Source organism: Diadema setosum, chromosome 20 (assembly GCF_964275005.1).
Source record: "Diadema setosum chromosome 20, eeDiaSeto1, whole genome shotgun sequence".
NCBI classification, from domain to species: domain Eukaryota; kingdom Metazoa; phylum Echinodermata; class Echinoidea; order Diadematoida; family Diadematidae; genus Diadema; species Diadema setosum.
This window is the reverse complement of record NC_092704.1, coordinates 32,467,130-32,480,661: the sequence shown is the minus strand read 5'-3', so window position 1 is coordinate 32,480,661 and position 13,532 is coordinate 32,467,130. Positions and strand designations below refer to the sequence as shown.

Genomic DNA, 13,532 nt, shown 5'->3' with positions numbered 1-13,532 from the left:
TATAAAGAAATTATGAAGATAATTCCACAAAAATTAATTTTTTCATGAAAATTACACATTACATCAACTTTGATACTGACATATTTTAAGGGTAGTAATTAATTAGCCCTGCTTTCTAAAAGTGGTAAGTCAAGTGCTCTTTCATTACACTAGAAAAGTGAAAGCATTCCTGCATCAGGGGACTTCCCAGAAGACATAATTTGAAATGTTGGTTAAGTTCTGTGTAATTTGTGTGTGTATATAATATATGCATATATCATATTATTCAGCGTTCTTTGAAACAGGGTTGCCAACATTCTTACATTAATTTTTTTTAGGGAGATAGCAATAAAGAAGATCCTTGTGTGTTGTATGATGCAACTCACGAGGCTAAACTGTTTCTCGAATCAGGGGGGCATTTAATGAAGCATTTTGTCGGACAAAGTTGTCAGACAAACTCGCTCTCAGCCAATCACATGCAAGGATTTTAGTAGCTTGTAACAGTTTGTCAGAAAAATATTCAACCAAATTGCTTCATGAAATGCCCCCAGGGAGCTGTCTTTTCACATTCTTTCATCCAAATATCAAAAGAGCGCTTCAATTTTCATTTTTTTTTTAATCTCATCATGGACATTAAACAGAAAAACATGTATACCAAATGTGTAAAAATATGATACAAAAATATTTAAAGAAAAAAAATTGCACAAACACACACACACTCATTAGGACACATACAATTCACCTCCATGAAGTAACTCAGACATTTCATTTATTTTGTAGATAGATACCGGTATGTAATACTTGCATGAGCTGCAGAAAAGTGAACAAGGCCGAGACACAAAAAATCCATCACATGAGGAAAGACAAAACTTGGTAAAAATGAATTCATTCTCACTGGAAAAGAAACACTTCCTCTCTGTATGTAGCATTCTTTGTGGTTCACACCATGTTAGCATGCTACCTATTAAAGAATCTATTGTCAGAGAGTAAATGTTAGTGTTGTAAAGTGGTAATCTTTTCTTCATGTAATGTCACAGTTCACTGTTTACAGTAGAGGGGACATGATTGTGTTGTCACTCTTTGATTGGCCTAATCATGATTGACCTCATTTGTACAATATTGATTCTTAACTCTCAGTAACAGACTACCTGTTAACTCATTTCTAAATATGAGAAACCAGTATGCTGGGTTCCCATGGCGTCAACTGATATATGGGAACTTGGTATACCAGGTTTCAAAAATGTAGACAAGAGTGTCTGCATTCGTGGCCTAAATTCATATCATGTGTTTTATGCTGCCCAATAAAATGGGTTTGATAGAAAGATTAGAGTTTCTTCTTTTAATACCAGTTTTCTTTCTGTATGAAAACTGTGTGTATCGCAACATTATTTGCCTTTTTTCCAACGTAGTGTGCGCTTATTTTGCTATAAAACTTGTGTGAAGATGTGCATAGCGATCAAGGCCGAGCTCAGTAGAATTTTGCATTCGCTGACTCCATTCAGATTCCTCTTTGGTGTAGAACAAAAGAGTTTATGAGCCCATCAGCACACACTCTATTCATACCTCGTGCCCGATCAAATATTTGCTTTGTTTGATGGCACATGTAGTTGACCATGGAAAGGGGATACATGTACCACTTGACTGCTTTCACACAGGTGGATTGCCAACCTGTCCGTTCTCTGTCGACGGGTAAAAAAAATCTCGTTTGGGGGCATTAAAGGCACTAGAGAATCACAGGAGGGACGGGTTAATAATAAATATCCTCACAATCAATACTGGGCGTAGACTTCACAATGCAAGGATGCTTAACACTTCAAAGATTTATCACATCAGGCATTTATCCCATCTAACCCTTTGTGTGCTTTGAGTGCAGACTAGCACAGAAAACCTATAGCATTGTACACAATGTCCAAAGTCCCTGGTACAGATAGGGTGAAGTCCTGCTCCGCATTTGCAGTTCCTTGTCAAGAAGTGAGTACACAAGCATCACTCTTTTTTTTTTCTTCTTCTTTTTTTGCTAACCTGAATTCATCATTCATTGCCTCCAGACATGCCAGTGCAAGGTTCAAACTACTGTAAAGATAGACATTTTCGGGCAAATAACTTTTCGTGCTGGGCTGGGCAAGATGAATTTCTTGTGTTCTTAATTCTGCGGAATCAAAACATTTAGTACTGGTACATAGATTACATGTATCACAAGCAAAAATGTTGATGATCTTTTATCTTCTGCACTAGCTTCCGGTTGCATAAAATGGGCAAAATTATCAACACTGCAAAAATTTCCACTTACACAGTACTGCTCAATTGGAAGCAAAGTCTGAAACCTATGTGTTTTACTCTCCAAAGGACCATAGATGCATGGCGAAATAACTCAGATCTTTCTGTGATTACACTGAGAGCACCATGATACAATGGAACCTTGTTATAAAGAGGTTGGATGAAATGTTATATTAGGTTATTTACGCATCAAAACATGCTAATGCAAACACTAGCCCTGGCCTCTACAAATTGGGAAAGAGTTGTCTTTTAGGATCAGTGATTTTTTCTTCTTCTTCTTCTTCTTTATCAAGATCGTTTGGTGTATCAATTTAAAAACAAACAAACAAACAAACAAAAATGTGGTCTCAGACTCACAAATAACTTACATAATACACTGAAAAAGATCATTGCCTCCAAGATTATGGTATTTCAAAAAAGAATTAATACATGATACATGCACTCCCAATAATCAGCAGATTAAATGATTCCATTTCACAATTGTGTAAAATAGCAGCATGGTAATCAGTTTTGCAGAATTAACCAACACAATCTTATCTTGAAGGGAAATGGAACACAGGATCAAAAGGACTGGACAAAGAAAAAAAGAACAAATCTTGGCAAAGTCTGATGAATTCTGAGAGCACAATGAGTGATTAAGAATATCATCCAACATGCACTCCCACCTGTCCATGACATCATGCTCACATGACTGAAATCTTCAACGTTGCACTCCTCATTTGACTGGCTCACAGGACAAACCAAGATGAACTTTTGTTCTTGAGCTTTCATGAAGGCACAGATTTCCTCTAGCTGATGCTTGCCAGCATTATGCCCTCTAGACGTTCACAGAGGCCTTCCACATGATCGCGAAATAAATATTCCACTTGTAGTACTTTGTTCTCAAGTGCACTTCACCAGAACTTGATCCTCCTGATCTTAATGTTAGCTTCCCGGACCTGATCCGATATATTCTCCCCCAGAGGAACCCTTAGGGAAAGAAGAAGAAAAAAAAAAATGGATTGCCAAAAGAAGTGTAAAGAAGAGAGGTCAACAAATAGAGAGATAGAGAGAGAAACGGAAAGAGAGAGAAAGAGAGGGGCAGAGAAAAGAGAAAGAGATGAATGCCTAGATAGATAGATAGTAGGTAGACGGATAGATAGATAGAAGATAGACAGATAGATACATGTAAATAGATAGATAGATAGATAGATAAAGATGAATACATATCATATATATATATTACGTTTCAGAGACAGAAAGAGATAGATATATACTAGCAGATAGCAAAAAGGATAAATATGAATAGATGGATAGAAGATAGACAGATAGATACATGTAAATAGATAGATAGATAGATAGATAGATAAAGATGAATACATATCATATATATATATTACGTTTCAGAGACAGAAAGAGATAGATATATACTAGTAGATAGCAAAAAGGATAAATATGAATAGATGGATAGAAGATAGACAGATAGATACATGTAAATAGATAGATAGATAGATAGATAGATAAAGATGAATACATATCATATATATATTACGTTTCAGAGACAGAAAGAGATAGATATATACTAGTAGATAGCAAAAAGGATAAATATGAATAGATAGATAGAAGATAGACAGATAGATACATGTAAATAGATAGATAGATAGATAGATAGATAAAGATGAATACATATCATATATATATATTACGTTTCAGAGACAGAAAGAGATAGATATATACTAGTAGATAGCAAAAAGGATAAATATGAATAGATGGATAGAAGATAGACAGATAGATACATGTAAATAGATAGATAGATTGATAGATAGATAAAGATGAATACATATCATATATATATATTACGTTTCAGAGACAGAAAGAGATAGATATATACTAGTAGATAGCAAAAAGGATAATATGAATAGATGGATAGAAGAGGATGGAGAGATTCAATGAAAGATACATCAAAGTAAACACATACTAATGTCTCAATGCATGTTATTTAGATGAAAATTAGATGTGAATGTATGTTAATTATGTTGGGAATAATATGTAATTTATGTGAGTTTATGTATATATGTATACATTTTTTAATAGTTAGAAACCCCCCTTTTCCCCCTAATTATTAGATTTAAAAACAAACTAGAAATGTCGCTACAGCGACTGGTTATACCCCCGCCAAACAACATTTCATAAGCTTTGGTCAAAACAACATTTGATAAGCTTTGGTCAAAAAACTGAGGAAGTAGTTAAATCCGCAAGATCTTTCCTTGATCTTCTGCCATTAATATGCCGTTACCATGGCAACGTACTTTCGGGTACTGTCGAAAAATGCGTCTTGCACATCTACAACCAAAGGCACACATCTGTACCAAGTTTCATGGAAATTGGGCAAAAACTGAGGAAGTAGTTTGCAACACAAAATTTTCCATCATTTTGGCTCATAATATGTGAGCTGTTACCATGGCAACATACTTTTTGTCACCGTCAAGAAATGTGTCATGCTGACCTATATCCTTAGACAAACATTCAATATGAATTCCATGAGAATTGGAAGAACACTGATGAAGCAGTTTTGCCATGAAGCATTTTGCCCTATATTTTACCAATAACATGCCGTTACCATGGCAACACACTTTTTGCCACTGCGGAAATATGTGTCTTGCACATTAACATATTCAGATGAACATCTGTACCTAATTTCATAAAAATTGATCAAAAACTGTGGGAGGAGTTCGCGACGCAAGATTTGTACCCATTTTTGCCCATAATATGCCGTTACCATGGCAACGTACTTTTGGGTACTGTCAAAAAATACGTCTTGCACATCTACAACCCAAGGCACACATCTGTGCCAAGTTTTATGGGAATCGGTTGAAAACTGAGGAAGTAGTTCGCGACGCAAGATTTGTACCCATTTTTGCCCATAATATGCCGTTACCATGGCAACGTACTTTTGGGTACTGTCAAAAAATACGTCTTGCACATCTACAACCCAAGGCACACATCTGTGCCAAGTTTTATGGGAATCGGTTGAAAACTGAGGAAGTAGTTCGCGACGCAAGATTTGTACCCATTTTTGCCCATAATATGCCGTTACCATGGCAACGTACTTTTGGGTACTGTCAAAAAATACGTCTTGCACATCTACAACCCAAGGCACACATCTGTGCCAAGTTTTATGGGAATCGGTTGAAAACTGAGGAAGTAGTTCGCGACGCAAGATTTGCAACGGACCGACCGCCCGACCGACCGACCGCCCGACCGACCGTCCGCTGATTCCTATATACCCCCTTCAAACTTCGTTTGGCGGGGGTATAAAAACATGAAATCATGCCGAGATCGCATCTGGAAAGTAGAGAGATGTGGATTAAGGGAGGCTGGATAAAAGAGGTCAGAATGTACATAGAAGCAGTCATTTCAATTCAACATCAGTACACGTCACTCAAGAACTTTCTTTTTCATATCATAACTGTATGACACATAACTATTGAATATGTGCAACAAGAAGACACTATCACCTTTGTTTCTTATTGCTGATCTGAGAGAAAGGTTTGCCTAAAACACAAAATGAGACAGTATGTGAAAAACTTACAGTATAAACTTAGAATTTTATATATAAAACATAAGACCATGGCAACTGAAATTACATGGTCATATTGTTGGTGATATCAATACTCTCTGCTTTTATAACCAGGATATCAATGCTGCATGTTTGCTTCTAGAGCCGGACGCTAAGTTTGTAACATGATTACATGTACTCTCATGAAATAGAGGCTAAAAGAACTTACTTGGGCTCGTATCTAATTGCTTGAGGGTCGTCAGCAAAGCCCACACCCAACTTTAACCTCTCCACTCCAGCCCAAGCTATCATCACTCCGTTGTCAGTGCAGAGCTCGAGTGGCGGGCAAACGAGAGAATACTGGAAACGGCTGGTGGCGTAGTCTAGCGCCTTGCGAATATACTGGTTGCTTGCTACTCCACCTGAAACTACCTGCAAAGAGTACAGGAATGGAAGGTCTCATTGTAACATATCTCCCTTTCATGTAGCATACGACAGAATCTCCACCTCACACACAAGCACAATAATGAAAAAATCATAGGGAGCCTTGAGGAAGACTACACACTCACCAGTGTCTGCCTCTCCTCTGGAATGAGTCCAGTCATTTGGCAGTAAAGCATGGCACGGCCTAGTCTTGTTACAAGATGCTGGGCAACTTTATGCTGGAATGCTGCAGCAATGTCTCGAACGGTGTGCAGGTGGCGGCTATCAGACTTCGGTATACCTGGGAGTATCGAAACAACAAATACATGTATGGAACACAAACAGATCACAAAAAAGGTACAAATATGCAGAGAAAACTGTGTGCTTCCTCAAAAACTTACTGCCACGAGTCATATACTAACAAGCATAAATTCAAATTGTCCACTGACTTGTGTGTTCTTAATTTGCATATGATTACTGTTAACATCTTCAACATGAGAAAATACAGATCTATATGATTTTTACATACTGAGAACACTTGTTGACAAGCTATACACATTTGTCAAGATGTCACATTTTAATACACAGAAAAAAAATGTGATAATGACAAATCAATTTTTGTTTTAGGTTTGTTTGTTCATTTAAGCCTGCATTATATTTCAATACTCTTTTTGATGGTAGAAGAGAGACAACAATACTGGCAATGCAGCTAAAAGTTTGAAAAAAAAACAACTCTCTTTTGCCTCCTTTTTGCAGTTTTTTTTTTTCTTAGCTTGTTTAATACTATCCTTAGGCTGCAATTTTCTTTAGCCCATTTCTCACTAGTATTCCGATTTTCTGGCTAACTGAGAAACAGGGCTAAGGAAATCACCTGTGGTCTTACTTGCAATTCCTAAGCCAGTGTTATGTGGTGTTTCATACATATTCATGTGACAAACATTGTAAACAGAAGAGGTGGTACAAATATTTTGACTAATCAGCTGTGAAACCTGACTGGGTGAGAGAAGAAATTGATATTCCCCGAGGACCACTTGATCTTACATCTTAAGTGTCAATGGGAAATGCCTGTTGTAGTAAAATCAGCCAGTCCGCAACAAGTTAGTGTTCATCTTGCGGGCAAACTCTAAAATAGTCATGGACTTACTGGTGGATCAAGCCCACTTTCAAAAACTTCAAAAAAAAAAAAAAAGAGAGCAAGAACAGAGACAGGCTAGTCTTAAATCCAGGAAAATTGTTGGGTCTATTAAAAGGAACAGGTCAAGAGGTCATGAGGTCACTGACCCTGAGCCACTTCATGGTGCTGAATCAGCCAGTTGGTGAGGTTTTTGAGACCCGAGAAGGAGAAGTTACAGTCACGGTGCCTGCTCATCGGGATGCTACGTTCCATCAGCAGGCGGTAGTCACCGCCCTCAGCCATCTTCTCAACGGCCTGGCCACCACTCAGGCCCAGACAGTCCGGATGGTGCTGCAGCTTCAGCCGCCGGGCAATCTGGACACAGGATATGAGGGGTGAGTCTAAACTGCACTCACAAAGCAGCTCCAGTGACAAGAAAGTTGCCTCTACCACAAGTCTTACTGAAATCATTAATTTTTAGTCACATTCACTTCATGCACAATTAGTAATGTTGCTAGTGAAATGAAACAAAGTGCAGAATCAGAACATCTGTCTATGTGAATGTTTTCCGAAGACTAAAACAGATCATTCATACATTAGCAAAAGACCCTCGCCTCTTCCAAGCTTTTTGGGTTTTTCTTTGTTAAAGCAATAAAATCTCATGACATAGAATTGTCAGTATTGATAACAAATCAACGAAGAACACTTTCTGCTATGATATAAGAATAAACTTGCTTGTATTATCTGATAGACAATTTACTCTACATTGATGTAAATAAGCACTGTATTGATCATTGTTTTAGTATTAATAGTACTAGCCATAACAAAAGAAAGCACGGGCATACATACAGATACTCGAGAAGGATTTGAACCGGAAGACCTCCTGATCACCACACAGGCGTTTTATCCACTAGACCACCGAGCTTCCACCCGACAGCCAGTGCTGGTTTTAATCCTAACCTCGGAGGTCTAATGAATAAGACGCCTGTCTGGTGATCAGGAGGTCATAGGTTCTAATCCTGTTCGAGTATGTATGCCCAAAATTTCTTTTGTCATGGCTACTACTAAAACACTGATCAATTCAGTGCTTATGTAAATTGATGTAGGGAGATTTCTCAATCAGTTGTAATAAAAATGACTCGATTAAGAATTTCATCAATTCAAAAAATCTAATAGTTTGTACACGAACAGTAATGAGCAAAACACTTTGAACCTTATCAAAAGCTTCTCCAGGTGCATCATCCCATGTGGTTCCCAGGACCAGAAAATCACCAACTCCTCTTGCTACAGCTAGGATGCAGTTGCCCCCGGAGACGAGCAGGACCAAAAAGGGGAATTCTACACTGAAGGGATGAAAAAGAATGAAGTAAAAGCGTTAATTAGCAAGTGTGACACTGAGCAAGGCAAGGACACAGGATACGTGAAGGCTTTCCTATAACTTGTGGCTCATAACAATGTTCTACCTACTTTGGAATCATCAAGAATATATACTACCTTCAGTCCAACCCAAATATGTATGCCCTTCACTTTTTATATCATCATTACTACTAAAACACTGAATAATTAGTGTTTATTTTAATGATAAAGGGCACTTTGTCAGTCAGTTGCAACATCTAAAAACAACTTGAAGCAAGAGTCATTCGAACCCGTTGAGGAAGAGTCCCGAATATACTCAGGCAAGCGTCTATGGGAAATGCATGTTGCAGCAAAATCAGCACGTCCTCAACGGGTTAAAGAAATGCGAACTTATGTCTGTCAAAGTGTGTGACAGGAGAATGAGACTAATCCCCTCCCACTCTGGGAGCCTAAACAGGGAACTGTGAGAAAGGGGAGGAAGTCGCACCACTTACATCCCTGTATTGGAGAAAGATGCCTAGGCCTTGATAGCATTACTGACTTAAGAACAGCCATGCTGCATGGACAGGTCTGGAGGAGCAACTATGGTCATGGAACTCAAGATGGTATAAGATAAAGTGAATGCATGAATTCAAATTATCAGGACAGTCAGCTTCATGTATCTTGACGGAACTGAGGACAACAAAATCACATGCATGTAGGCAATATTCAACTTGTACGCGTATAGGAGAATAACACACGTAAGGCTTTTAATGTAAATTGGGACTGATTTTTCATCAACTTACGTCAATACCAACGACATCATACACCGTTGACTTATATTGACTTGACGGAAGTAGTAGTAGTAGTAGTAGTAGTAGTGTAGTAATGGTAGCAGTAGTGAATGGGTAGTAGTAGTAGTAGTAGTAGTAGTAGTAGTAGTAATAGTAGTAGTAGTAGTAGTAGTAGTAGTAGTAGTAGTAGTAGTAGTAGTAGTAGTAGTAGTAGTAGTAGTAGTAGTAGTAGTAGTAGTGTAGTAATGGTAGTAGTAGTGAATGGGTAGTAGTAGTAGTAGTAAGGGTAGTAGTGAGCTTACCTCTCCACCATCCTAACAGTGAGTGCATGGGCCTCCATGTGGTGTATGGGGATGAGAGGGAGGTGGGGGTGTCGCTGTAGCATATCCTTGGTGTACTCCAGCCCCACCTTCAGGGAGAGTGGAAGGCCGGGCATGGTGCTCAGTGCCACCGCTGAGAGGTCCTGTGAGAGATAATGATCTACTTTGAGCTCATTGTACAGTTTGCTTGAGGAAATACATTGTACATCTTATGGGTCACCATCAGTGGGATTTTTTTTTCACCCCCCCCCCCCCAAAAAAAAGAAACAGGAAATAGATTTTACAAAGAGGCTGCCATCTATTATGATCCTGTGTTACAAAACCAACAAAAAGTCGCCACACATGAGTTTTAGTTAAGAGCAGATCCTGAAAGAGTAGACTCTAAGCTTTACAATGATGTATAACTCAACTCAAATGGACTCTCCTAACCTATCTAAATATTGGGGAAAAAACACACACTATGGAAAAGTGTGAACTGAGAAAAGAGGCTCTGAATTAAAGAGTCTATTCAAGCACTTTTAATCTCTAAACTGTGCTGGCTGTGCGATGAAGACAAAAAAAAAAACCAGGATGTAAACCACCTTAGCGACAACAATGAAGGGATTATCAGATTATGTTGAAATTGCGCATGCTCTATTAATTGTCCATAATTAATGCCAACTTTCGAGGTGGTAGCACTACCTTTTCAAAAGTTATTAGAGTGAAGGGTGTGCAAAGGATTTTAAAGAAATGAAAAGGACCTCTAAAGGTGTACCTAATCCGACTACTATACAAAAAAAGGGATTGTAGAAAAACTGCTGAAAACACACACTTTCCAAATCATTTTATGACCCCAAACATAAAAATGATGTAGACAAAGAATAGCTCTTTCAGAAAGTATGAAACTCTCAAGATTGACTTGGTTGACCTGTTTCACCTTTTTGGAGTCCTCACGTAAAATCAAGGGGTGCTTTTTTTTTGTTCCTTTTGTGATGCTGGTCACATATTATGATCATTCAATATTAATTTGAAACTGCCTGAAAGTTTCAAAGTGAGAAGTAAAATTCTCCCTCTAACATCATTTGATTTTTCTTCCGGAGCTCAGGGTGCTGCATGGACTGTCTCTAAAAGATAAAACAATGGAGTAGCTGAACTGAATGTTACAGCTTTCTACTCAGGGAACAAAATTAATATTTTTATTCATCTTCATGTTATCATTGTAAGTCACACTAGATCATTCCCTTGGCAATCTCTATCATTGCTTCCTAAAAAGAGTACATCAATACTAAAGGCTATTACCAAAGTACTGGGTGAAGAAGAGTTACACTACAGAAAGGAATGAGTACATTGTACAAACAAATCTCAAACTTTGGAGCAATAACAACCTTCATAATAAACATTTGAAATTGTCCTTTTAAACAGCTTAATAGGGAAGATACCAAAGCCTTCAATGAAGATGATCTGAAATTTCAATTTTGAAAGAAAAAAAAAAGAAGGAAAGAAAGTGCAGTGTTATGGAAACAAAATAGCAAACAAACAAATGAACAATGGGGCATGCTTTTGTATCATCTACTGGGGAGATTAAAGAATAAAACAAGGAAGGGGGTTGCATAATTGGGTGTCTCACCTTGATTTCTATTCCCGCATCCTGAATGGCACCCTGCACCACAGGGTCAATAAACTGACGGTGGAGGTCCTGGGCAAGGATTGGTATGATGCCGCCATTTCTAACAAGATGGAGGAAAATCAATGAATCAACCATCTCAAATACCTCCATGACATAAATATTGCACTGCAAAATACACAAGTTTAATAACATTTATACCCCGCATACATTCTCAAATGATAATATCAAAATGTATGTTTTAATCACAAAAGAGAAACAGACAGTAAAAGGGACAACACAGAAAGACCAAAAGAGAGGAGCATCTAATATACAAAAATTTAACTGGTTTCTTTTCTGCTTCATGGAATATTATGAGCAAAATGACAACAACAATAATACAATGATGCCATGTAAACATTTGTTTATGTTAGAGACAAAGCATGTAGCATGGTATTCAGATTTGCTGTAGACAATGACTCCAGCATCTTTCCAAACCAACAACCTTTCCTGAAACCTGTTGTTGTTCACATGAATGTATAGATAACAGACATGACTACAGAAGATAAAATGTCAGAGCTCTACAATGATATCAAACACAAACCATGATCAAATCTTTAATAGCAATGTCACTGGAACTAATGAAAGATAATCTCTTTTCAAAGTCAGAGGATTTGAAATACAAGGGCTCAAATCAAAAACAAGGAAGAAACAAGTAGTATGCCGATACACCACAAGGTGGCCTGTACATTTATTGAAAGAAGAAGAAGAAGAGGAATATCAGAGATATTAAAAATAAGACTGTTTTCTACAGATCTGGTCACAACATATTGCTTGCAAGCAATATTTCCTCTAGCATTCAGACTCTTAAATACAATGGGCTCTATGTTTGTGTGGGTTTTTTTTTCGCTCACTTTGCATGGATTCTCTTCTGGGTGTGTAGTCTCTCTCCCAAGACCCTCCCAGACTCATCCATCACGGCTGCTCCTGTGTCATCACATGTGGTCTCTATGCCAAGGACGAGCTTGCTGTGGACAAACTGCTGGTGGTGCCGGCGCAAGTGATGGCTGCATCTGACCAAGATGGAGCGCCGTTGTTGGAGGTGTCGCAGGACGGCAGACATGCCGCGCCCGCCCGCAGGTCACAAGAATAGTTGCAGGCACTATTTCAACAAATACTGTCTGGAGAGATAAATTAATTTGATAATATTCCTTGCTTCTACGTACATCTCCTGCTCAGTCTTAAGTTAAAAGGGTTATGCTGGATTTTGATTTGTTTCTTAACCCGTGGCGTTGAACTTGAGGCGAGGATGGGGATGGGTAGATTTTTATACAACACGCATTTCCCACCTAGACACTTGCCCAAGCTAGAGTATACTCGGGACTCATCAGATCAGGTCCTCAAATGGGATAAGATTTAGATTCTAATACACTATAAATGTGTAAAGTTATCATCCAGTTTGCAGTGTCCAAGTCTCCAAAGCCTAAAATGACCACTAATTAAATCAACTAAATTTATCCTCTTCTCTAATAACATCGTTATTGTGGTAAGTTTATAGTCTAACGTTTTTCATAGACTCTGACTAACAGTTTAGTCTAAAAACAGAATCTAGTAAATTAGAACCCTTCACATGATTCATGCCATCATGGCTTCAAAAATTCGCAATAAAAGAATATAAAACTTTATTTGTTGAAAATTGTTAAGGAACAAGAAAAAAGAACTTGGCACTCAAAATGACAACACTTGGACTGTGCCGTTTAAACTCTTCTGAAGAAACAGAAACACAGACTATCTTTTTTTATATAGTTTGAAAGGGATGAGCATTTCAATTCTAATATTTTGGGGGGATCTCGCCTCGCGAGAGCGAGCGCCGCGCCCAGTGCGCCTGTCTCCACCCCGGCCCCGACACTACCGGTAGGCTCACGTATGACCGCGCCGTGCTGTTCCTAAACCGGCGGCACATAGGCTATAGCCACAGACGGGTGCCACAGCCTACACAGGCCGTCTCTCCACCACACAAGCGCTGCGGGACACAAAAAAGTCACAGAATGAAGTAGTAAAATCTATAGAATCATTCAAAATGTATAAACCTCGGTATACTCATTTACTCGTACGTTACAACAGTCTTACCCAGTGGTCAAGTTAATCAGGCCCAAAATTTCCAGTCTGA

At 38.3% G+C, this 13,532-nt stretch overlaps 1 protein-coding gene across 2 annotated transcripts; it reads right to left on the bottom strand.

Annotated features, from left to right (window-relative positions):
• Positions 1-729: 729 nt before the first annotated feature.
• LOC140243366 (tRNA N6-adenosine threonylcarbamoyltransferase, mitochondrial-like) lies at positions 730-13,532 on the bottom strand. Of its 2 annotated transcripts, XM_072323043.1 has the most exons (9): positions 13,493-13,532; positions 12,277-12,543; positions 11,387-11,486; positions 9,763-9,923; positions 8,545-8,674; positions 7,499-7,706; positions 6,364-6,518; positions 6,024-6,226; positions 730-3,225 (listed from the first exon to the last, which is right to left on the bottom strand). In XM_072323043.1, the coding sequence occupies exons 2-9, from the start codon at positions 12,483-12,485 to the stop codon at positions 3,150-3,152; spliced, it is 1,242 nt and encodes a 413-aa protein (XP_072179144.1). In that variant the 5' UTR covers positions 12,486-12,543; positions 13,493-13,532; the 3' UTR covers positions 730-3,149. The 2 variants fall into 2 exon arrangements, with proteins under 2 accessions (XP_072179144.1, XP_072179145.1); XM_072323044.1 differs by lacking the exon at positions 13,493-13,532 and having other exon boundaries at positions 12,277-12,602.